Source organism: Dreissena polymorpha, chromosome 1, assembly GCF_020536995.1.
Source record: "Dreissena polymorpha isolate Duluth1 chromosome 1, UMN_Dpol_1.0, whole genome shotgun sequence".
NCBI classification, from domain to species: domain Eukaryota; kingdom Metazoa; phylum Mollusca; class Bivalvia; order Myida; family Dreissenidae; genus Dreissena; species Dreissena polymorpha.
Genome location: NC_068355.1, coordinates 187,411,042 through 187,438,006, shown reverse-complemented (window position 1 = coordinate 187,438,006; position 26,965 = coordinate 187,411,042). Strand labels below are relative to the sequence as shown.

At 38.0% G+C, this 26,965-nt stretch overlaps 1 protein-coding gene across 6 annotated transcripts in view; it reads left to right on the top strand.

Annotated features, from left to right (window-relative positions):
* Nucleotides 1-26,965, top strand: part of LOC127864275 (uncharacterized) — a 254,509-nt gene that overhangs the window by 211,434 nt on the left and 16,110 nt on the right. For 5 of the 6 annotated variants that reach the window (XM_052403945.1, XM_052403943.1, XM_052403942.1 and 2 more), the window contains 5 exons: nucleotides 12,163-13,145; nucleotides 13,979-14,337; nucleotides 16,679-16,744; nucleotides 20,667-21,522; nucleotides 25,220-26,072. In XM_052403945.1, coding sequence (XP_052259905.1) covers nucleotides 12,227-13,145; nucleotides 13,979-14,328 — 1,269 coding nt within the window. In that variant the 5' untranslated portion in view covers nucleotides 12,163-12,226 and the 3' untranslated portion in view covers nucleotides 14,329-14,337; nucleotides 16,679-16,744; nucleotides 20,667-21,522; nucleotides 25,220-26,072. Of the gene's footprint in view, nucleotides 1-12,162; nucleotides 13,146-13,978; nucleotides 14,338-16,678; nucleotides 16,745-19,256; nucleotides 19,289-20,666; nucleotides 21,523-25,219; nucleotides 26,073-26,965 lie in introns of all 6 variants that reach the window. The other variant, XM_052403941.1, reaches the window with a different exon arrangement.

The following is a 26,965-nucleotide window of genomic DNA, read 5'->3' as shown; positions in this document are numbered from 1 at the left end:
TTCTCCCCCCCAATTTTTTTTTTGCTTCAAAAACTTTTTTTCCCGATTTTTTTGGCTTCAAAAAGTACATGCGCGTTATACACAAATGCGCCTTATACGGAACGTTTTACGGTAAACCGAATCGAACGATAACAGTATACATACCACTTTTCTAATGTGCACATTTATCCGATAATCCAATATAATTACATCACTTACGAAAAAATAATGTTTAACATTTATGACAAGAAATATGTTTACGAACTTCGTAAACAAATTCATATGCCTAAGCCATTTTTCAGAAAAAATAGTACAGTGCATTATGGGACACAGCTTTCATTGGACGAGCGAATTTAAATTTAGATCCAATGCAATACGATACATGTACAAAGAAATGTTTTATTGTGTCATATGCAGCATGTAAAAAACGTGCTTTCCTTGGACTTTCTGATAATGGGCAAAAATTTAAGTGCATCTCTGTTAAGTATTACACTGCGTTAGCATGTAAATAAATCGTCAGGATTTTTAAATTTATTTTTCGTATACGTACTGAAACATTAAACACGCACAAAGATATTTTTATTTATCAAGCATGTGTAGCATATAATAAACGATAACACACTTACACAGCCATAGTTTATACAATTAAATACAATACACGATAAATGCAAAACATAAACAGGTAATCGTTTTAAATAACTTTAATTTGATAATTATTCCGCTTGCACTTGCCTTATTGAAATTAGCGCACCGAACCGCTCTGATAGGGAATACATGTAATAAACACCGACTCGCAAGTTTTCACACCTTTATTAACATTACACAACAGAGTAACACTAATTAGCTGTCCAGTGTCGTTTAACCTCTATCGATTAAAATCAGTTAATCGGACGGATAGAGCAATCAAGCTGTGATTTTGCCGGCTTCTTTGAATTTATGAAAATACATGAAGTTGCATAACATGGATTTGAATCAGTATGGAAGGTTGGAGAAAAAACAGGATCCAAGGACCCCCCGCGTTATATTGGACACAGCGTTATAACGGACCGCACTATATAGGAGTTACAGTGTATATCTAGGAAATGCTTTGATCTACAGCCAGGCAACATGTTTAATGTTTACATCGAGGAAAATTAAGAGGTCAATCCATTTTTTGGTCAAAAGGTCAAAGGTAACAGAAGATTATAACATGAAATTATAAAGATTTAGTAGTCAGTTTTAGTTCCTGTTGTAATATAATGGACTACAAGTAATCCTAAGCAAAACTAATAATAAGGTTTCATAACATGTTTCATTATCTAGGATATGGGCAAAGACCTACTCACCGAATGTTGACAGATTCTGACAGTTCGTTGAATTACATGACATATGCATGTTGAACAGTTTACTGAGGTTTCATGCATATATCATTTTATCTACATCTTAATCCTTATAATCCTTAAATGTTACTCACAACTTAAGTTATTAATCCTCGTTCCTATGATTGTAATTCCATAAAGAATAACACTTCCTTGTCACTCATAAACAGTGTCGACCATGCTTGTGACGTCATAACTTTATCTTTGTGATTTTAGCAAAAGACTGCGCCATATAGTTAATGGTTACAGTAAACTATGTCTTATTGTATTAATGTTAACGATTTGCTACTGTTTTATATCAAGTTATTGTCATTTGATTGATAAGCATAGATATAACATTTGGAACTATTTCCTGATGTGCGGAAGCGTTTTGAAGAGTTCATTTGGCGCGCATATTTGATTGGATGACAGTGGTTCAAATCGGCGATTCAAGCATTCTGATTGGTCGGAGCTGTCGCATAACCGTTTACGGAGTCTGAGGAATTGTATCAAGGGGCATCCATATAAAAGACGCGCCGCAGACGACTTAGGACATTCAACATTCAACTTTTCGGCCACACAAGATCTAAAATTATTTAAACTTTTAAAACCTTTAATAATAATAATAACAAGAAAGAACTGGGATGTCGGACAAAATGTAACTATATTATATTCTTATACATTTGTTGTTTCATGTTGGTATATTTTGAGAAGTATAAATAAATTAAGTCTCACTGTTTTCATTTCTTTATTCTTGAAGACATCTATTCACAGACTAATAACAATTTAATAAACTAATAACTACCTGGTTGATAGACAGGACACAGTATTTACCGACGGAACGAAACCGTTACATTGGTGTCAGAAGTGGGATGCTTATATACTTTTAGCATCTCAGAACTTTTGTTTTTCGTCACCACGGGGAAAACAGCAAGGGACAGAAACGGGAACGGCCTGACGAAAACGGGAACGGCCTGACGAGAACGGGAACGGCCTGACAAAAACGAGAACGGCCTGACGAAAACGGGAACGGCCTGACGAAAACGGGTACAGCCTGACGAGAACGGGAACGGGCTGACGAAAACGGGAACGGCCTGAAGAAAACGGGAACGGCCTTGCGAGAACGGGAACGGCCTGACGAAAACGGGAACGGCCTGACGGGAACGGGAACGGCCTGACGAAAACGGGAACGGCCTGACGAAAACGGGAACGGCCTGACGAGAACGGGAACGGGCTGACGAAAACGGGAACTGCTTTACCAGAACGGAAACGGCTGCAATAGAGCGGGAACGGCTGCAATAGAACGGTAACGGCTGCACCAGAACGGAACGGCTGCATAAGAACGGGAACGGCTGCAATAGAACGGAAACGGCTGCACTAGAACGGAACGTCGGCACCAAAACGGAACGGCAGGGACGTTAAAAGACAAACAGAAGTAGATGATCGTTTCCTAATTGCTTGTTGTGTAAATTTATATGATTTATGTTTTATTGTGAATAATAAAGTGCAAATTTTCAAGTTCTTTTTCTTTGTGCCATTACCATCACATTAGTCGTACAATGGCGGACAACAATGACCAGTCCGACTCCGAGGTTGACTTCAATGTCAACGAGAACGGAAAAGGGGAAGGTCAAGAGTACCAAGAGGGCCAATTTGACGAGGCATATGGTGGCTTTTACAGACGTGGACCGCGTCCAAACATTAAACCAGACCCTTATTCCGGAGATGAAGATTGGGACCAGTACATCGCATACTTCGAAGATTGTGCAGAGCTTGCACAATGGAACGAAAAGGAGAAGTTACTTTACCTTGCTACATCTCTTAAGCAGCAGGCTCGCACGCATTACAGTTCGTTACCTGTTGCAGAGAAACGGTCTTACAAACTCCTGACAAACAGATTAGAACAGAGGTTTGGAAGTAAAAGACAACAGAACCGATGGCTTTCAAAGATGCAAAACAGAATGAGGGGAAAAACAGAAACAATTGCTGCTTTTGGGGATGAAATTCGACTACTGTCTCAGAAAGCCTATTCAACACTTGATCAAGAGGCCCAAGAAATGCTTGCATTACAACATTTTAATAAGAATGTTTCAGCCGAGATGAGATGCCGTTTAATGGATAACAATTGCCAGACAATTAGTGAAGCTGTGGAGTTGGTTGAGCGTTATGAAGAGGTGTTGGGACGTCCGGAGCAAGGTGTAGGAGCGCAGATTAGGGGTGTTACAAACACAAGCAGCAGAGAGAGATCTTTTGAAACCAACCCGGTGCATGAGGGAACTTATGATCAGTTTACCAGTGCCATTAAGCGTATTGAGCAACGATTGGACAAACTTGAATCTACCATGGGAGGCAGAATCTCTGGAAGATCGTGCTACAGATGTTGTTCTACAAACCATTTCATCAGAGATTGTCCGATAAAAGACAACAGACGAGGACTGCAGCAGGAAAACTTCAGACCGTCACGTCACGTCGTGAAAAATCGACCTAAACAAATAGAGGTGCCATGCAGACCAGATGAAAAGACATTGCGGGTTGGTCACTGCAGCGATCTGATGAAAACGAAAGACAACGGTGTCTATATTGAAGGATTAATAGACGGAACTGCGGTAACCTTGCTATTAGATAGTGGAGCAACAACCACTTTAATATCTAAAGACACCATTGAGGCTATAGGAAAGAAGACAGATGATTTGCGTGAGCATAATCGTACAGTTTGTGCCGTAGACGGCACACCTTTAAACGTTCAAGGTTCTGTAGAGTTGAAGTTGAAGGTCGGGAGTTTCACGACTGCAATTGACGCCACCGTTTGCGATATACCAAATATTCAAGGAATTCTGGGACAAGATTTTATGGCAAACCACATTCAATCCTGGGACATTCAAAATCATAAACTTCACACACTGGATGGTAATACAATTGATTGTGTTACAGAAGGGACTGGGCTGAGTGTATGCAGGGTGCTCGTGAAAGAGAAGGTTGAAATACCACCTAGGAGCTTTCAGATGTTACCTGTAGAAGTAAAAGGCTTTGTGCCAGAGGTAGTGTTTGTTGATGGGATTCAAGGCTTGCCGGACATAAGTTGTCGAGTTGTGGCAGGCATTGTTGAAACTCAGGGAGAAGATGTGTCCGTGTGTGTTGTGAACGATTTTGATGAAACAGTAAGTTTGGAAGCAGGATATCTTGTTGGCGAGTGTTTCCCAGTTGAGGACCCCATAATTTCTAAAGAAATTCAAACAGATACGTGTGCCACAGTCAAAAGTGACACGGGTTTGCAGTCTGAAGAGGTCATTTTGCCAGAACATGTGAAAAAGATGTTTGACGATGGTGTTGAATATTTGGATCCCGAACAGAAAAACAAGTTTGCAAAATTGTTGTATAAGTACCAAGATGTGTTTGCAAAGTCGTCCGACGATCTCGGGTGCACAAACGTCGTGAAACACAAGATAAACACTGGAAGTGCTAACCCCATCAGGCAGCAACCTAGACGACAGCCATATGGAAAAAGAGAAGTGGAACGGGCTGAAGTTGAAAAGATGCTTCAAAAGGGTATTATAGAACCGTCAAACAGTCCATGGTCTTCGCCAATAGTCCTGGTGTCCAAAAAGGATGGCTCCACAAGGTTTTGCGTGGATTATCGAAAACTGAACGATGTGACAGTCAAGGACGCCTACCCTATTCCCAGGGTAGATGACTGCTTAGATGCACTCTCTGGATCAAAATGGTTTAGCTCAATGGATCTTTGTTCAGGGTTTTGGCAAGTGAAGATGGATGAGAAGGACAAACTTAAGACAGCTTTTTCAACGAGTCATGGCCTGTACCACTTCAAAGTTATGCCGTTTGGACTTGTAAATGCTCCCTCTACTTTCGAACGTGTTATGGAGGATGTTTTGCGGGGTCTACAGTGGATAGAGTCATTGCTGTATATGGATGACATCATAACCCCTGGTAAAACAGTCGAGGAAAGCTTGACACGGCTTGAAAACGTTTTCGAACGGTTAAGAAAGGCTCATCTCAAACTGAATCCTTCCAAATGCAAATTCTTTCGAAAATCAGTGTCTTTTCTGGGTCATATTGTATCCGAAGAAGGTGTTGAAACAGACCCAGAAAAGGTCAGAACAATTAAAGAATGGCCAGTTCCAGAGTCAAGTAAGGAGGTTCGGAGCTTTCTTGGCCTAGCATCGTATTACAGAAGATTCGTAAAGGGATTTGCTGACATTGCCAAGCCACTTCACAAATTGTGTGAGAAAAATGCGAAATTTATTTGGAATCAGATGTGCCAAGAAGCTTTTGATTTCCTCAAAGAGATGCTTACATCAGCACCGGTGCTAGCGTACCCTCAACTGGGTTCTCAGTTCATTCTAGACACAGATGCTTCAGATGTAGGTGTTGGAGCCGTTTTGTCTCAAGTTCAAGACGAGCATGAAAGAGTTATTGCTTACATGAGCAAAACAATGAATGTGCATGAGCGGTCTTATTGCGTAACAAGGAAGGAACTTCTGGCAGTTGTAACCGCTCTGAAACATTTTCACAGCTACTTATACGGACAGAAAATACTTGTCAGGACTGACAACGCTGCCGTGAGCTGGTTAAGATCGTTAAAATCACCAACTGGACAAGTCACACGATGGCTTCAAGAACTCAATACATATGACTTAACAGTAGAACATAGAGCCGGAACAAGCCACAAGAATGCCGATGCTTTGTCCAGAAGACCATGCAAGTCATGCAAGCACCAACAAGATAATCAAGAAGCGATGATAGATAAAATTGAATCGACTGATGAAATAATTAGAGCTGTTACAAGAAGTAACGTGGCTGCACAGTCAACAGAACTTAAGAGAGCAGCATATCTCATTGATGGTTGGACACATGCAGACATCGCTTACAGTCAACTGAGTGACAGTGCAATAGGTGTAATTAAGCTTGCAAAAGAGGGAAATGAAACCAGACCGGAATGGAAAGACATTTCAGATTCAAAAGCTGAAATAAAAACTTTGTGGAGACAGTGGGATCGCCTAGTAATTGTTGGAGGGTTGCTGTTTCGGAAGTACGAGGAAAACAATGGTGACATTTTACACCAGCTGGTAACGCCGGCTGATCGACGTGATGTTGTTTTGAAATTACATCATGATGTTGCTAGTGGCGGTCATCTTGGGGTGGAAAAGACTCTGTACAAAATCAGAAAAGCATTCTATTGGCCTGGTATGGCAGATTATGTGAAAGAGTATTGTTCAACATGTGATGTGTGTGCAATTAACAAGCTTTCACGACAGTCAAACAAAGCACCACTTGGTTGTTATTTAGTTGGCGAACCAATGGAGCGTGTGCAAATGGACATACTCGGACCACTTCCAGTTACAGATATTGGCAATCGCTACATACTTGTTATCATCGATTGGTTCACCAAATGGACAGAATGTGTCGCTATATCTGATTTAGAGTCGAGAACTGTTGCAAAAGCGTTTTTGGATAATTTTGTATGTCGATTTGGAATTCCCCTACAGGTGTACACAGATCAAGGCCGTAGTTTTGAATCTAAACTTCTTGAAGATCTTTGTGATTTCCTTGGCATTCAAAAGACGCACTCCACGTCTAGACCACCTCAGGCAAATGGACTGGTTGAAAGATTTAACAGAACACTTCTTGCTATGCTGCGGTCATATTGTCAAGACGAACCAGCCTGTTGGGACGTCTATCTGCAACAAGTATGTATGGCATATCGCTCTTCCCCTCAAAGTAGCACATCCGTCACCCCTAACAAGATGGTATTTGGCAAGGATATTCGTCTTCCGATGCAAGCAGTAGTAGGTGTACCAGAAGAGGACACACCGGAAACAAGTGTAGATGACTATGTTAGTCTGCTGAAAAAGAAAATTAAAGGTTGTCATGAAATTGCAAGAAGTCACCTGAAGGTTGCAGCTCTATATCAAAAGAAGCACTATGACAGCAATGTCAAGAAGAAGAAGTTTTTCCCAGGACAGGTTGTGTGGTTGCATGATCCATCAAGAAAAGTTGGTATAAGCACTAAACTAGCCGTGAAATGGAAAGGACCATTTCTTGTCACAAGGATGATAGACGATCTCATTTGCAAAGTAAAGCAGTCGTCAAGAAAGGCTCCAAAAGCATATCATGTTGACAGATTATATCCTTATACAGGGACTTGCATTCCAAGTTGGATAAAGAAGGTCCAGCTGCAAAATTTAATGGAAAATAATTAACATTGTTAACACAACTGACCTGAACTGTTTATACTGTAAATGTATGAATAAACTTTAAAAAAAAAAAAATGTGTGTTAAACTTTTAACTATGGTGGAGACCCTGTGCGTCTGGTATCGATATGTGCCTGTCTATCGAACTATTTACAAATTAATATGTTGTATACAAAAAAAAAAGTCTGTGCATGGATTGTCAAAGACAAATTTAACATTTTAAATATTGTTACATTGGATTGTTGGTTACCATGTGTCTATTGTTCAAGACGGTATTTCAGGGAAAAATGCTGGTTGTGTGAAGCCTACTTTCCCGACAGGAAGTCACTAAATGTCCACCTGATCTCTTCAGCCCATCGACGACTTTCTGTGATGTGCGCTTGGTGTGAGGGGAAAGAGAACGTTTACACCCGTATAGCGGATCTGGAATCACATGTGAAAAAAGTCCACCGAGAGGTAACAATAAGCAAGGACCAGTTCACCAGGGCGAATGGGTTTTACTTCGCCAAGTATCCTGAGGACTACGCTAAAGTAGTTGACAACATCAACCCTTACGACTCCAAGGCGGCCTATGAAGCGAGAAAAGCCATGAGAAGTTGGAGCGATACATTTTCGGACAAGCAAGCTAGGGGAGATCAATGGACGGCCGGTTGGAGGAAAGGATTGGAGATTTTAAGAGGTATGGCAAAGAAGAGGGAATCCAGGGAGCGAAGCGTGTCGCGAGACAAGAGGACTGTGGTTGAGAAATCCGCAAGAACTGAAAGACAAGTGGAACGGGAAGATAGAAGTTCGGTTGCTCAGTTGGAACAAGGCACAAGCTCGAAAGTAGCAGCTGAAGAAGACAGGCCAAAAGAAACTGAAAAGGGACTAAAACGTAGGAGGCAAGAGTCGGAAGGGGATCAAGACTTTGATCACAGGGACAACATAGAGTTGGGTGAAGAAGCGGTTTCGGAGAGAATTATGGGCCCAGATCGAGACAGGGTTGTTTCTCCAAGTGGTGAGATATCTTCCTCCTCCTCCTCCTCCTCAGCTTCCTCTTCAGCATCGTCCTGTAGCTCATCCGTGCTGGGTTCAAGCAGCAGCTTAAAGGACAGAGCCTTCTGGATTCTGAAGAAGGGCTGTATGCCCATGTGTCCGCCTGCGAAAAGGGACTGGTCATTGGTCAATGAATTCTCAATGGAAGCAAACAACCAACAGATTGTATGGCCGCCAGCAAATTGGAAGAAGATGACCCCTGATCAGAAACTCATGGCCCATGAGTATGTGGCCATCTTTCTTGAGCGTGTGGAGAGCACCAACTTCCCAACCTTGTCCAGGAGAGCCCTCTTGGACAAGTACAACTTCATGTCCCTCGAAGCTGAGGGTAAGCCGACAGTGGAAGAAGGAGAGGCAGAGAAGATGGACTCAAAAATTAGGTATTATAACTTTAATTACCTCAAGGCCATCGTAAATGGGGAAGTGGAGGAGAGTCGCGTGGCAGAGGGTATTGTTCGGGGACTTGAACTTGCTGATAGGTGGAAGGACACAGATATTATAACTGAAAAACTGGATGAGGCAAACATTAAAATACGTGTGGGTGCATAAGAGTTGTCTGATGTGTGTTATTTGCAGACTGAGAATAGTTACATTGTTTTTCAATTGTTCATGTTGCTATGCAATCTGTATGATCTCGTTGCATAAATGTTTAAAGTGCTCATTTGTTATTTTATTGGACATAATCCAGGAGGATTATTTTAATAAAGTGGGGGGAAGTGTAATATAATGGACTACAAGTAATCCTAAGCAAAACTAATAATAAGGTTTCATAACATGTTTCATTATCTAGGATATGGGCAAAGACCTACTCACCGAATGTTGACAGATTCTGACAGTTCGTTGAATTACATGACATATGCATGTTGAACAGTTTACTGAGGTTTCATGCATATATCATTTTATCTACATCTTAATCCTTATAATCCTTAAATGTTACTCACAACTTAAGTTATTAATCCTCGTTCCTATGATTGTAATTCCATAAAGAATAACACTTCCTTGTCACTCATAAACAGTGTCGACCATGCTTGTGACGTCATAACTTTATCTTTGTGATTTTAGCAAAAGACTGCGCCATATAGTTAATGGTTACAGTAAACTATGTCTTATTGTATTAATGTTAACGATTTGCTACTGTTTTATATCAAGTTATTGTCATTTGATTGATAAGCATAGATATAACATTTGGAACTATTTCCTGATGTGCGGAAGCGTTTTGAAGAGTTCATTTGGCGCGCATATTTGATTGGATGACAGTGGTTCAAATCGGCGATTCAAGCATTCTGATTGGTCGGAGCTGTCGCATAACCGTTTACGGAGTCTGAGGAATTGTATCAAGGGGCATCCATATAAAAGACGCGCCGCAGACGACTTAGGACATTCAACATTCAACTTTTCGGCCACACAAGATCTAAAATTATTTAAACTTTTAAAACCTTTAATAATAATAATAACAAGAAAGAACTGGGATGTCGGACAAAATGTAACTATATTATATTCTTATACATTTGTTGTTTCATGTTGGTATATTTTGAGAAGTATAAATAAATTAAGTCTCACTGTTTTCATTTCTTTATTCTTGAAGACATCTATTCACAGACTAATAACAATTTAATAAACTAATAACTACCTGGTTGATAGACAGGACACAGTATTTACCGACGGAACGAAACCGTTACACTGTTATAACCATAATAACAATATTTTAAGCAGATTTTCAATTATGATAAAAGTTATATTACAGTACTGCCATTATTAAATGCATTTAATAATTGAATTTTAATCCATTTAAGACAACTGCATTAATGTCAAAAAATTATGAAGAAACATATGGAGTTGCACGAGTTTACCTGACAATTAAAATGTCACGGTGACTCAACTTAGATAAATGGTTTTCGGATGATAACTCAAGAACGCTTACGCCTAGGATCATGAAACTTCATAGGTACATTGATCATCACTGGCAGATGACCCCTATTGATTTTCAGGTCACTAGGTCAAAGGTCAAGGTCACAGTGACTCGAAACAGTAAAATGGTTTCCTAATGATAACTCAAGAATAATTAGGAACATTTTGAACAAACATATGGAGTTGCACACGCTAATCTGACCATTCAAACATTTAACAATGGTGTCTTTACTTTTCCACGAATAGATCACTTGACAACAACAAAAGCAAAAAAATCACAATATAGGTTAAATAACAACAACAAATATGGGGAGATACAAATGTAGTAGACCAGGTTGCATGTCATAAGTCGCTCATCACAGGCTAGATTGAACATACTGAGTTTGGGAATAGACATTTAATATACGTCATGCTTGTTTTTTGTGGGATGGTAGAGCATTAATGATCTTTTCTTGCATGTGTTATTATGGATAGTGTGGTCAAGGTGTACAATGATACTAAAACTGAAAACATTATAAACTACTAGAAATGTATTCTTAGTACATGGATACCTCTACAATCCAATTTGTCCCACAACTGCACAAATGTCTTTAAATTATGAACAAACATATGGAGTTGCACACGTTAACCTGACAATTACTATGTTACTGTAGAAGTATCCCTCTATTTGAGTAACGCTTCTCACAATTGAAAAAATATTATCGTTTGGTTAAAGGGATTGTCACATAACTCTTCTTATTTAAAAAAAAAACTTAAAAAAAATATCAAGGTGCATACTTTTACATGGTGGGTCAGGGCCCTCAATCTATCAAATCTGCCGCCGAATTTCGGTTGCAGTCCCACCTGAAAAGTATACTTTTTTCCCCTTTTGGGGGAAAAAATTCCCCCTAAAAAAAAAAAAAAAAAATTTTTTTTTTTTTTTTTTTTTTTTTTATAGAAAGATGTGTCTCATGATTATTATATCTCAATTCTGTTTCAATTTAATCTTTTCAAACATACTAAATTATGAAAAATGCAATGGATATAGTGCAAACATGTACAAATGAAATAATGAGAGAGTAAGTAAAAAAATCCCCCAAAAAGGGAAACGCCGCGAAAATTCCCCCTCCTAAGGGCTGCGGACCCCTTCCCCCAAAGTAGTGTGAGGGCCCTGTGGGTTATACTTTAAGAATAGTTCATCCCTCTATCAGCTGTACTCTTTGAGTTACTCACAACACAATTTTAAATGTGATTTCTTTGCTAAACAGGGGCCATAACTCTGGGTATGTTGAAAAAAGACATCAAACTATGCATGTGGGTAAAATTACACAATGATAAATATTTATGTAAAGTGTTAGTCCTCTTCTAGCAATACTGTTTATTTTACACTCTACACATATTCTAAAATGTCATTTATGTATAAATATGAGACATTACTACAATTATGATGAAAACAACAGAAACAACATATAGAGGTGAGCATTAGCTCACATGCCTGGTTACTGTACTTGTAAAGTTGCAGGGATACATGTTGAGTTATATATGACAGAAAAGTCACACAGATGGATGGAAAAGTGCAAATCTATATACCCCCATATTCAGCCCAAGAAGCGTTAATTTATTGTCCATGTATGTTTTTATTTGACACTTTATACTTGTTTGAAGCATTACATAATATCACTGACTATTCCTTGCTGGTACATGTTTATTTCAGCCAGTGCAGTAAAGTGACCCAGATTTCGGAGCTGACCAACTCGCAGCCCACTGGCCTGGAGGGGATGTCAGTGGAGCTGGAAACTGTCCTGGGGGAAATTAAAACCCTGCAGATCAGTCAGAAGGCCAGCATTCAGTCATTGCAGAAAACATACAAGGAACATAGTGCAGTTATGATAGAGCAAATGCGTGGCAATTTAAATACTTATATAGATGAATGTGATAATAGTTCTGTGGGTACATCAGGCGGAAATGAGCAATATTTAAAAGAAGAGATGTGTAGGAGTGTTCTCTCTATCGTGAATGAATTTGATAATATTACTGCGAAGGAACTTAACGAGATGAAAGATGAAGTTATAAGCATTAAAGGGTCAGTTACAAGTTCTATTCATAAATGCACCACTCTTCACAATGACTTGTCACAATTCCATGAACTTGTTCAGAAAATTGGAGATAATAAGGAGCTCTGTCTTATAGCCAGCATAAAATGTAAGCATATAATACAGCAGGCATTGACTCTGCTAGGAAAGTCAGGCAAGGCGTTTAACGTCCAGCGGAAGTCTGTGCACAATGTGAGAATACCAAGTGATTCATATGAATGTAATATCGCAGGCATATGTGTTCTGACTGATAGGCAGGTGCTGGTTGCAGACTATTTTAATAAGAGAGTCAAGCTGCTGAACCAGCAGTACCAGGTGGTGAGTCACTGGGATGTGAAAGCTGAGCCATCTGACATTTGTTTGATCACACCCAGTGAGGTTGCAGTGGCTGTGAATACTAGTAACATACGTGAGGTCCAGTTTATCACTGTCAACCAGGGAAAGCTTGTTTCTGGCAGGAAGTTTCAGTTACAACATAAATGTACATGTATTACCCATCACCAAGGAAACCTTTTTGTCACCTCTGGTCAAGAACTGTACAAATACTCACTGAATGGCAAACTGATCTGCAGACTCTACCAAGATAGATCAGCTGATTTGACAGGTAAGAATCATGGTGAATCCATCCTGATAACATGTGTATTATGTACAGGGATTTGTCTAGCCATTGTGGACAAAGGAGTCTAGTCAAATTGTGTTATTTTAAATCCATACAATGACAAATTTGGGAATTTTTATTGACTAAATGAACCGAGTTGGGATTTATTTTTTTAATCAACAAATATTGACCCATTAGGCCTTTATCTTGTTATTTTGAAAAAATAATATAAATTATAGTTACATACTTTGTGAGATGATAATAAAATAAAATTCAGATGTAATAGCAAAAAACCTGCTGATGTATTATAAAAAAATTGTTCTTTAATTCATATGTGCCCTTTGAATGCTACAGTACATTGTAGCCAAAACAAGATTCAGAAATATTGATTATAAACATGAGTAATGAAATATTTTGACTGTCACTACATGGCATGTCTATAAATAGAAACTGTGTTCCTGGGAGAGAGACACTTTCTGACCCTGTCTTAATTTTGTGGTTGTAAAATGATTGTACATGTACAATATGTTTACCTGTTGATAGAACTGTTCAATTGTTTCAGTATGTGTAATTGTTTCCATCTGTGTACTTGTTTTGCTTCAATTCATATCTTACTCAACAGTCGCATTTCAACATGTCAAACGTTAACTAAAAAACTCTGCTACTGAAGTTTATTGTCACGCTTAACTATTAAATTATTGAAATGTATGCATATATTTTAGATGTGTAAAGGCCTCTTTATAGCAACATATGCGTAATACAATATCACTGCAGTATGTTTAATAAGATTATTTAACATTGACAGTAATTCAATATCTTGATGTTACTCTGTTTTGCAGTAGACAAGTGTGCTGTGAGTCCCACAGGAGACAGGCTGTACATCACCAGCTACAGGCAGGACAAGCTTCTCACCCTGGCCAGGGATGGCACACTCCTGGCTACATACACAGACCCAGCACTACGTGGCCCATCTGGTCTACATGTGACCCCTGCAGGCCAGGTGCTGGTCTGTGGAAGCAGGTCCCACACTGTACTACAGGTGGGCTGGGAGGGGAAGAGTAAGCTGACTACGCTGGCTACATGGGAGGATGGAGTGTGGTGCCCAGGGTCAGTCTGCTACAGCAGCACCACATCATCAATCATTGTGGGACTGTATGGGGACAACATCCTGGTGTTCAGAGTGGAATAGTGTGTACATGTATGTATTAGTTGTTGTAATTAGTGATTAGTATTTTAATTACAATGTGTTGTTTAGCATACGAACATAGTAGTGTGTGATGTTACAATACAACATTAAGTGTGTAGTGAAAGATACAAATAATTTATGTACACATATTGTTATCTAATTACACAATGTGAGGGGTTTTGTTAGAACATTAGATCTAATGCATATTATGTTATGTTGTCATAACATTTGTGTCATTATGATCCTAACATTTAGTTCTTGTAAACTGTGCATGAAAAAACGAAGCATTTCAACTGAAAATTTCATATTTGCACATAGATGCACATGTACATAGCAACTGAGGCTATTTTTAGACTTTAATTTCTATAAACACCATGCCATGTAAGAAATGTATATGGATGAATATATTTTAGTAATCTTTGGAGGAGTATATATTGATATTGTACGCAATGTTTACAGAAAGGTAACACTTGATGTGAGATTTATTAATGTTCCATGTTTAATGCTGTTGAACATTTGTTATTGATTTTCATTACATTTATATAAACATGTGTGTGTTAGTTACATTTTCAGTGAGGCTGTTTTCGGAGAAAACCCGAGCTATTGTCATAGCCAGCTCATCTACCGTCCAACGTAGGCGTCGTGCTAAAACCTTAACATTGGCTCTAAAATCAAAGTGCTTCCACCTACAACTTTGAAACTTCATGTGAAGATGCACCTTGATGAGTTATACAAGCCACACCCATTTTTTGGGTCACTAGGTCAAAAGTCAAGGTCACTGTGACCTCTAATATCAAACTTTAACATATGCTCTAAAATCAAAGTGCTTCCACCTACAACTTTGAAACTTAATATGTGGTTGCACCTTGATGAGTTCTACATGCCACACCCATTTTTGGGTCAAAGGTCAAGGTCACTGCGATCTGTAATATAAAACTTAAACAACATGCTTAACATTTCCTCAAAGTGCTTCCAACTGCAACTTTGAAACTTCATATATAAATGCACCTTGATGAGTTTTACACGCCACACCCATTTTTGGTTCACTAGGTCAAAGGTCAAGGTCACTGTAACCTTTAATATCAAACTTTAACATAGGCTCTAAAATCAAAGTGCTTCCACCTACAACTTTGAAACTTCTTATGTAGTTGCACCTTGATGAGTTCTACATGCCACACCCATTTTTGGGTCACTAGGTCAAAAGTCAAGGTCACTGTGACCTCTAATGTAAAACTTGAACAAAAACCTGAACATTGCCTCTAAAATCAAAGAGCTTCCACCTACAACTTTGAAACTTCCTTTGTAGATGCACCTTGATGACTTCCACACGCCACACCCATTTTGGGTCACTAGGTCCAGCGATTTTCCTCCTTCTTTATAAAGTACCGGTAAACGGTACTTTCCCAATCGAACGAAAATTCCCAAATTCCCAAAACGGTACTTTCCCAATCAAGCGAAAATTCCCAAATTCCCAATCGGCATCTGGAAAAATCCCAATCAGCGTCCGAATTTTTTCTCAAAACGATAGAAAGTTTCGTAAAAAACCAACTTTCGGCGAGCGAACAAAGAAAATCGTATAGTTGTGTGTAACCACGCGCTCGATTAATTTCGGGTTTTATTATTCAGCGCATTCAATCAATAGAGTTGTTACTGTTTCCGGTTCTTTTGCCAGGCAGCCAGCGTACTGTTTTACGTCGGTTTGTAACCTTATCGCAGTTTGAAATGAGTCATAATAGCAAATATTATGCCAAAAAACCAATCGGAACCATCTATCACAGGACACATTGACAGCAATAATGATGCTGTGCAGGGAGGGATGCAAGCAACTGAGTGATGATCAAACATCAAAGATTGTTGAAATTTTCACAAAAATGAAAGAGAGAGACATTGCTTTAAAAGAGATTAAAACAACTAGTAATTGATTTGGTGTGTTCTTTATAATATTTTGTTATTTATATAAACTTTATAACTTAATGGTCATTAAGGCATGCCTGCAAATGATTATTTAAATGGGTATGTTCAATTAAGTATGAACTGTATGATGTATTCAATAAGACCCAAACTTCACGACGCGATTTTCCCAATTTCAGGATTTCACGACTCGATTTTTCCCAATTTTGAGGTTTTCACGACTTAATTTTTCCCAATCGGACCGGTACGGGTACTTTTCCCAATTGGACAAGGAAAATCGCTGAGGTCAAAGGTCAAGGTCACTGTGACCTCTAATTTTTTTTTAATCTGACAAGCTTTCGCAGCATAGCGTGGCACCCGTTATGCTGTGCTCTTGTTTATAAATTTGTTTGAGTTCTAAATATACATACAAGAAATGCATCAAGCTATTCTGCTGCTACAGTGGCTGCTGAGTCAGGACAACGATGCTGAGGATGTGGTGTACAAGGATGACCTGAATATGCAGAAGGTAACATAGACCCTTTGTCAGACCTTTTCTTTGTCATTTTGGGGAAAAATGCCATTGTGGTTTTGGAATATTTTCCTGTGAAAAGTCACTTGATGTGGGAAAAACTAATTTAATATCATTATTTCTAATATATCAAATTATACGAATAAAATCATTTTATGATAGTTATATACTTTGTTAGATCTAATTGAAATATGATTGAGATATAATAATTATAATGCATAAAAATGGGAACATCACGTCAGGCGATTTACGCCTGTTGGAAAAACCGATTGGACGTTTTATCACATCTTTACACAGTAACATATATGCCAAAATTTGACAACAAATGGTGAATGTTTGCGTTTCTTGGAAATTTTGAGCACTTTTATCTTAAATATTTATCAGAATGTCCTTTTTAATAATGGAATATACAGGATTATCTCGTAATGAGTAGCAACGGTAAAAGTAGCAGGTTGGCAGTAATAGATAAAAAGTATGGTTTCATACGGATGTATTAAACAATCAATCGAGACGCGATTATGCATATCTATGCGGGAAAGGTTTAAAACATTTTTTGGTAAATCTCGTCCCCCCCAAATGGCCCCGGGGCGTCTGAAAAAATTCCTGTTGAAAGCACTGTAATTATAATAAGGCACTTATTTAAAAACAAATAAAATGCTTCGGTTATGGGTCTGTTTTACAGACCCATAAATACACCAGGAAAGCGCCGACTTGTGTAATTCCTGTTTATTAAGAATGCAAAAAGATGAGGTGGTAAAGAACAGAATGAATTTACATAAGGTAAAATATTCTCTCAAATTGTTTGTATATTGCAAAATCATTGATATTCCTCCGCATGAAATTTTGGTGATTACAATAGTATTTCATGGATATATAATAAGTTTATGTGTGGATTACTCAGTTTGGAAAAATAAATGAGGAATTTGTGTCAGTTTATTTCACGTGTGTTTGTGATAAATTTGTGGACTGGTAAAACCTTAAAATCAACAAAAAATAGCCTCAAACGCATAATAATGGTTTTACAGTGTTACCTCTGTATTAAAAATGCTAAATATGAAGTGGACAAAAATATGATCTGATTTCATTTCTAAGTTAAAATTGGGTCTTTTCTTTTATGTATTGTGTTTAAAGCACGACTTCATATGCTTGAGGATCAATAAATCAAAACATTCTTCAGCTTGTTGCTTTCCAACTTACCAATACAGAAACCTCAGTAACACAACACCACAAGAATTTCTGTCATCCCCATGCAGGCCTTGAGTTTGTATAACGTTGTGAGAATAGAGCCTGTTTGCAGGAGGTGTTAAGTTCTTGATGTGTATACTGTGTAAAAGAAATTTATCACAATACCAAGTTTATCTCTCTACCCAACTCTAATAATTGAACCTTATTAAATGCAATATTGAAAACGCTTATTCTCAATTGTATAGTTTTTGTAATAAAAAAACCAACAACACAAATGACCCAATTTGTGGTCATAACACCGAGATTTTTCCCTATTAGAAGGACCCCTTCCTAATCCCAAAACTCAAGTTAATTCTGCTTCCTGTCTGTTATTGAGTGGTTTTCAGGAAACATATGTGCCTCCCTCTGGTATAGTGGGACTAAAAGCATGTGCGTAAAGTGTCGTCCCACAGTAGCCTGGGTAGTCTGCACAGGAAAATCACCATGGATGACACTTTCCGTATTTATGCAATGTTTTGTATATAGGAGGTCTCTTCTTAAAGAAAATGTCAGTCTAGCGGAAAGTGTTGTCCCTGATAAGCCTGTGTGGCTCTATAGGCTAGTGCACTTAGTGCACAATCTATTAAGCCCTGTTTTCTCAGAATGAGGCTCAAAGTAAGTCCCCCTACAGTCTGTTACAGAGTTGTACAAGATGATACCAGGTGAGCCTTGTTATGAGAAAAGGGTGCTTAATGCATGTTATGTACCATCCACAGATTAGCCTGTGCAGTGCGCACTCAGAATTATCAGGGATAATGCTTTCCGCTTTTGAGGAAATTTTAGTTTTAAGGGAATTTCTTCCAAACAAAAATCAAGTCTTGGTGGAAATTGTCGTCTCAGGTTTTAGCCTGTGAGGACTGTGCAGGCTAATGTGGGAGGACATTATATACATTCATTAAGCCCAGTTGTCCCAGAATAAGACTCAAGTTAAGTCTGAATTTAAATTAAAAATAACTAAAATAAATCTCGTCAAACACATTTCTAAAAAACATGTTGATTATGAACTGTAAATTCATTTTTATTTGTGGGACATTAATTAATGTTGATTTTGTGGGCTTACTGATCCATGAAATTTGCTCAAACACATAACAAAATCACCCAGGGCAAATTCCTTTTTTCGAAAATACAAAATCCACGAATTTAAGTGTCCACGAAAAAGTTATTTTTTTTTAAACCTTGAAGTGTCATGCCAACGAGTATAAATATTTTTCCAGGATCAGGCGTGTAACACTCCAGTCTCCAGCTTGAATTGGTGACTAATATTTTGCTCTGTTTTATCATTCAGGGCCTGTTTTGAAGAGGTATACAATATAAGAGGTATACAATATAAGTCTGTTTTCAAAGAGCATGATTCAGGGCTATTTTTCCTCCGAATGGCCGTTTTGCACAAATTTGAGAATTTCGAGACTCAATGTTTCACAATTAAAACAAGTTTGTGATTCAAATTTTGACAATTTTAAGGAGTTTGCTCCTCATTTGTTCACAACTTTAACAAATTTAAAATGAGTGGGCTGAAACGCTTCACAAAGATGAGACAAACCAAGCCCTTTTACATGTATATGAGTTGTGTTTGAGGGTGTGTGGGTAATATTTTTACTGAAACTTTTATTTTCCCTAAACATATGAAACAAAGTTAATGTTTTCAATTTACTTAGAAAAAATTCATGTCTTGGTATTGGTTACTGTGAAAATTTGGATTTGTGGGCGTCATCAAAGTAAGAGCAAAGTAGTGTTATCAGCTAGAAGTAATTAAGGGCAAGTGGCCTGTAACATAATTTTACTCCCAGGTGTATGTGAATACTGAACAGATTGTCTTTCCTTCTTTATAAAGTACACCATAATAGGCGCTTCCTTATATGCTAGTGGAATAATGAAATGAGCACTGAAACTAAACATTTCATTTGTTAGATATTGATTTACTTTGGCTATGTTTTCTATTGTGAATTTAAACAGATGGTAAAAAATGTATGTGTCTTTTTGCAACTTTGGGAAGACATTTTTATTTAGTTTTTGCCCTCCATTTATTGAAACATATATTAACAGTAAAACATATTTGAATGCTTTGTAAAAGTAAAGTGATTAAAAGAATGGGTACACTCAAACAATATTAAATTTTTAACAAGATAATTTGCCATTCTTTGGTCTTGTTATGCTTGAAAAAATGGCTTAAAAGATAAATAGGCCATGCTGTGGAAAATGGGGCTTCATGCATGTGCTTTAATTGTTGTCCCAGATAAGCCTGTGCATTCTGCACAGGCTACAACATTTTCCTCTTTAAAGATATTTTTTTGGTTGAAAAAAGAATCATCTTTATGATAATTCAGTCTGGTCAGAAAGTTTTTTCCCTGATAAGCTTATGTGGACATGCTAATCTGGGACGACACTTGCTTATATTGACGAGCTGCATATTGGCTTATGAAATTACATCTCTGAAAGTGAAGATAAGCTATAACCATGAATTTACAGGTTAGTATAGCAATAGCCAACACTTTTAATGTTTTAATATGAAATGGTTTAATTGTATAAATGTTCATGCTATTCAGGACAAGGAACCAATGAAATACCAGATTAGGCATTCATGAGAAGGAATTTTTGCTGTTGAAAACCTTCACATCTAATCAAGAGGCATAGTTTGTAGTAGATTGTAATATAAACATTTGTTACACGTTCATATCACCCACTGTGCTGTTTTCAGGAGAGCACCAGCATTGGTATCGAGTTGGCCCAGCAACAGTACCAGTCCAGCATGCAGGAGATCCAGTCAAGGACGACCCTTCCCCTCCCCTGACCCCTAACTCCTCACTTTTGACCTGCAGCCTCAAAGGATCAGCATCGTTGAACAATTCTCTTCTCCAGGAAATTCTCAGCTCTTCAAGTTTTCACGGGCTGTTCCCAACAATCGCAATGTCCTGGTCCAGTTTTCCTTACTCAAGCCTGAGTGAGCCCTAGTTTTGTTAAATATAAGTAGTAGAAATGGTAACACTAACAGCCAGTGTTCTTGCTGTTGGACATCACAAAGAATATCACAGAATAAAAAGTTGAATAACTTGTTCCATTCATTATGGGACCAACAGAAATTCAGCAAGAAATAGGGCAAAAAATCAAGGAACAATTGAAGTGATTAATTTAGAAGTGTGAGCTTTTCAAAGTAGATACTTCTGCTGTTGATAGTTTTGACAGTAATAGCGTTACGGACGCCTCGGTTTGTCCTCTGAGGCGTGTAAACTGTCCAAAGAGAAAAAGCTTCTGACGCTTTTGCTGACAAAGAAAGGCAGTAATGACTTGGCTGTGAACACCCAGAGGACAATACATCCTTGGGGCATGCCTCAGACGCAAATTCTGCTCAAGATTATAAACAAGGTGCAAAATGTGAATATGTCTAGCTGTGTTACGAGCACTTCCCACTCCGAGCCCATAGGCCTCGTATTGAATCGAGGCTAGAGAAGGCAGTTGTGTTGTGTGGTCCAGTATGCCCTTCTACTCTCAACCCGACGTTAATCAGAACTCAAACTCAGCCCTTAGCAATGTCATCTCAGCTCCTTGAGCCTCAGGTGAGACCTTACAGTGTTATTTATTTTGTCGAAATTGGAGCCAAAATTCAGTCCCACTCCTAGACTCAAAAAGTCTCTATTTTCCCATAATTGCTAGCTAAAATTTTCAAATCAAGGTTTGCCCCCAAAAAATGTTTTAATAGGTTGCAACATTGAGTTCATTTCCTTATTCAGCTATATAACTTGAACCTTAGTGCAATTAATTTAGATAGCACTTATTCTCAATGTTTAATTTTTTTTTGCAAAAGCAACAACCATTTTTCCAATTATATTCAAAACAGCATGATTTTTTCCGAATTGTCCCAATCCAAAAATGTTTAAAATAAACTCTGCGTAGAGCTGGCCCCTAGTTCTTGCACATTTTAGAGTCTTTGATAAGAATAACTTGTTTAATTTGCTTATTTCACTGAGTTTCATTACTATTTTGAAGTTGGAGTTACATAAATTATTTATTTCACATATAATTGGATATGATTATTACTCAAATTAGAGCCCGGATGTTTTCAAAACAATAGCACTATATTGCTTTCATATCCTTATGCACACAATTTCAGCACCAGTTGCTAGAAGTATCAATTCAAAATCACTTACAGTGAATAGTTTTATCCAGAATAGGCAATAATTATTACTTAAATTATTACAACCCCTGGTTGCAAGATAGAGTGTCATAGACTGAATTCAATATAGACGTTCATCTGTATTTCTGTTTGATCCATAGGCGCTCGATGTCAATGACAATGTTTTATTTTAAATTTATTTATTTTTTTATTTTTTAGTTACCTGTTGTTTATTATATTGCATACACATACTAAATTAATAAAAAATCTTCTGACAAAACGTTTAAAAAAAAAAGTTAGTTTGACTATGTATGTACAGTTATTGACAAGGTAAATCACTCCCCATTTTCTAAAGCAACGGAAGTGCGTCATTATGCATAATTAAATCGCTGTCACCATGCTCGCTCATTGAAATGCGCGCGCAGGCCGGGAACCTCGCTCTTTATACACAATAACAGCCACTAAACACTATGGGAGCCAGATTTGATTTTTGACGTGCTGATTTTTTTTCATGGCAGACGAAATCAAGTTAAACAATTGGTAAGGAATTATTCTAGAGATATATTAAAACTAAAAACAACAACAACAAACGAGCCATTTATCAGCAGGTAACAACATATCTGGCTCTTTAACTATTTTCAAAAACAGGTTCTATATCAATTGTAATTATGGTTCTGCTACTACAATTGATACATAAGTGGGGCCAGGGATGTTTGTAGCTTTGCATAACATGATTGTTTCTTTATTGATATCCGTTTATCAACTTTAATGACCAATTATAATCTATAAATTATGTGATTATAATTATACCCCCACAAATGAAGTTTAGGGGGTATATAGGAGTGAGCTTGTCTGTCGGTCTGCCGGTCAGTCTGTCGGTCAGTCCGTATTCAGTGTCCGCTCTCTAAATCAAGTGGTTTTCATCCGATCATCACCAAACTTGATCAGATGTTGTATTCAGACAATGTCTAGTTCAAGTTTGAATATGTATCATGCCGGTTCAAAAACTAGGTCACGGGGTCACTGAGTGCGTTTAAACATTGAGCATGGTATCCGCTTTCTAATTCAAGTAGTTGTTATCCGAGCTTCACCAAACTTGGTCAGAAGTTGTATCTAAATGATGTCTAGGCCAAGTTTGAACATGGGCCATGCCGAGTCAAAAACTAGGTAACATTGTCACTAAGTGCGTTTTAAACATTGAGCTTGGTGTCTGCTATTTTTTTGGGGGGGGGGGGGTCACTTCTTTGACAAAACTCTAGTTTTAATAGTTAACAAAAGCACATGATAGTTAAGTGGTGTTAGTCGCGTTTTATTGAGTGTATCAGGAATTTCCCATATGGCCATTGACCCAAAAAGACTCAAAAGTGATATGTGCTGCAACACATTTACAGATCTGCTTTAGCTGACTTGAGCACATGATTCTAAAAGCAATTGTGATCACCCTATGTTAAGCTTGTTACTAAGCTAGAAGCCTGATTTTTGATAAAATATTGATAAAACATGGTCTGATTGGTCCTAGACAATATCTAGGCAATTTCACATCTGGGTCACATGAATCCTTCAACAAGCCTTGTTGTTACAAGATCACATATGTTTAAATCATATGAAATCACTGTTACATGTAACACTTTAGAGGCCACATGTGTGGCTCAATATTGATGAAACTTAGTCCAAATGTTTGTATGCAGGGTGGCATATAGCAGTTTAACTGTCCGTCAGTGTGTCAGTATGTCAGCATTTGTGTATGTGTGTATGTCAGTCAGTCTGTCCGTTCATCCGAAAACTTTAATGGCCATAACCTTTTCAATATTGAAGATATCAACTTGATATTTGGCATGCATGTGCATCTCACAGAGCTACACATTTTGAGTGATGAAAGGTGAAGGTGAAGGTTATCCTTCAAGGTCAAATGTCTAATATATGGCGTCTGTTCGTCCGTCCAAAAACTCCAACATTGGCCATAACTTTTTCACTATTGAAGATGGCAACTTGATATTTGGCATGCATGTGTATGTCATGGGGCGGAACATTTTTAGTGGTGAAAGGTGGAGGTCAAGGTCATCCTTCAAGGTCAAATGTCAAATATATGGCGTCTGTCCGTCCGAAAACTTTAACATTGGCCATAATTTTTTCAATATTGTAGATAGTAACTTGATATTTGGCATGCATGTGTATCTCATGAAGCTGCACATTTTGAGTGGTTGAAGTTCAAGGTCAAGGTCATCCTTTAAGGTCAAAGGTAAAAAAAATTATTTATTTTTTTCAAAGCGGCGCAACAAGGGGCATTGTTTTTCGGACGAACACATCTCTTGTTTTTTTATTTTTTTTATTATGTCTTTCAATTTTTGTAACATGTTGATTTACTTTGGAACTGTTGTTCAGTTTGAATTAAAACAGATTTAAACAATCAAAGATCTGTAAAGGAATAGTAGAAAAATGTTTTTTTCAACTTTGGAAAGACATTATTGATTGAAACATATATTAACAATAAAACAAATGTGAAAGCAAAGTAAAAGTAAAGTGATTAAAAGCATTTGAACAATTGAAATATGACATTTTTAACAAGATGAGTATCAATTTTTCTAAATGGAAAAAAACTCGCTAAAAAGATAAATAAGCTGTGCCGTTGGAAAATGGAGCTTAATGCATTGTTGAACCAGATTAGCGTGTGCAGTCCACACAGGCTAATCATTGACACCATTTTTCTCTTAAAGGAATGTTGGTTGAACAGAAATATCCTCTTTAGGAAAATCCAGTCAAGTCAGAAAGTGTCCTCCCTGATTAGCTTATGTTGACTTAACATGCTAATCTGGGACGACACTTTCAGATATTGATGAGCGGCATATTGGCTTATGAAATTACATCTCTGCAAGTTAAGGGAAAATAATAATTATGAATTTACAGGTTAGTATAGCATAAGCCAACACTTTTAATGTTTTAATACGAAATGATTTAATTGTATTAATGTTTAGGCTATAAAGGACTATGGACCAATGAAACGCCAGATAAGAAATTCATGGGAATGAAGTTTTGCTATTGAAAACCTGCACAGCCAACCAAGAAGCATAGTTTGTAATAGATTGTAATATAAACATTTATTACAAGTTCATATTACCCACTGTGCTGTTGTTGGTTTTCAGGAGAGCACCAGCATTGACTATTGTGTTGGCCCAACAACAGCACCAGTTCGGCATGCATGAGCCCCAGTCCAGGACAACCCTTCCCCTACCCTGATCCTTATCTCCTCCCCCAAGACCTCCAGCCTCAAATTCTGAACACATCCAGTTTTCTTGCACTGTTCTCATCAACCGCAATGTCCATGTCAAGTTATCCACTGTAACGCCTGAGTAGTTTTGTTTAGCTTGAGTGTCCGAGTGGGAAGAGTGTTATAGACACAAGGAGTTATATCAGTTGTTATGGTAACGCTCAGTCAACAGTCAGTTCTTGCTGTTGGACATCACTGCGAATATCACGACGAATAAGAAGTTGAATTACTTGTTTCATTCGTTATGGGACAAACACTAAGTCAGCGAGGAACGGGACAAAAAATCAAGGAACAATTGAAGCGATTAATGCAGAAGTGTAGGCTTTCCAAAGTAGATACTTCTGCTGTTGATAGTTAGGACAGTAGTAGTGTTACGAACCGTCTCGGTTTGTCCTCTCAGGCGTCTAAACTGTCCAAAGGGAACATAAAGCTTTTGACGATGTTGCTGATGAAGAAAGGCAGTAATAACTAGGCTGTGAACACCCAGAGCACAATACATTAATGGGGCATGCCTCAGACGCAAATTGCGCCCAAGATTGTAAACAAGATGCAAAATGTGAACATGTCTAGCTTTGTTACGAGCACTTGGCACTCCAAGCCTAAAGGGTCTCGTATTGAATAGAGGCTAGAGAAAAATGACAGCAGTTTTGTAATGTCGTCCAGTACGCACTTCGACTCTCAACCGAGTGTGTCAGAACTCAAACTCGGGCCTTAGTAATATCAGCAAGGTAAGCATGTCGTCTCAGCTTCTTGAGCGTCAGATGTTATTTGGTTAAATTTGGGGCCAATAATTCAGCCACATTATTTATCTCCAAACGTCTATATTTTTAACCAGGTTTTCCGAAGGAAAAAACTGGTTATTAGATTGGCGAATGCGGGCGGGCTGGCTGGCTGGCGGGCTGGCTGGCGGGCTGGCGGAATAAGCTTGTCCGGGCCATAACTATGTCGTTCATTGTCAGATTTTAAAATCATTTGGCACATTTGTTCACCATCATTGGACGGTGTGTCGCGCGAAATAATTACGTCGATATCTCCAAGGTCAAGGTCACACTTTGAGTTCAAAGGTCAAAAATGGCCATAAATGAGCTTGTCCGAGCCATAACTATGTCGTTCATCGTCAGATTTTAAAATCATTTGGCACATTTGTTCACCATCATTGGACGGTGTGTCGCGCGAAATAATTACGTCGATATCTCCAAGGTCAAGGTCACACTTTGAGTTCAAAGGTCAAAAATGGCCATAAATGAGCTTGTCCTGGCCATAACTATGTCATTCATTGTGAGATTTTAAAATCATTTGGCACATTTGTTCACCATCATGGGACGGTGTGTCCCACGAAAGAATCACGTCAATATCTCCAATGTCAAGGTCGCCACGACTAAAAATAGATTTAAAAAAAAAAAAAAACTTACAAAGGGGGTTAATTTTTTTTGGTCATTTCAAAAGTTCAGTTTGAGTTTTCTCCCTTTATCAGATTTTTTTTTCACAATGAAAACCTGGTTTTGTGACAATTTTGTCCCTTGTTTTCATAATAGCTGGCTGTAATTCCAAATTGAAGGTTTTCCAACAAAAAATGTATTTAATAGGTTGCAAGATTGAGTGTATTTCCTGATTAAGCTCT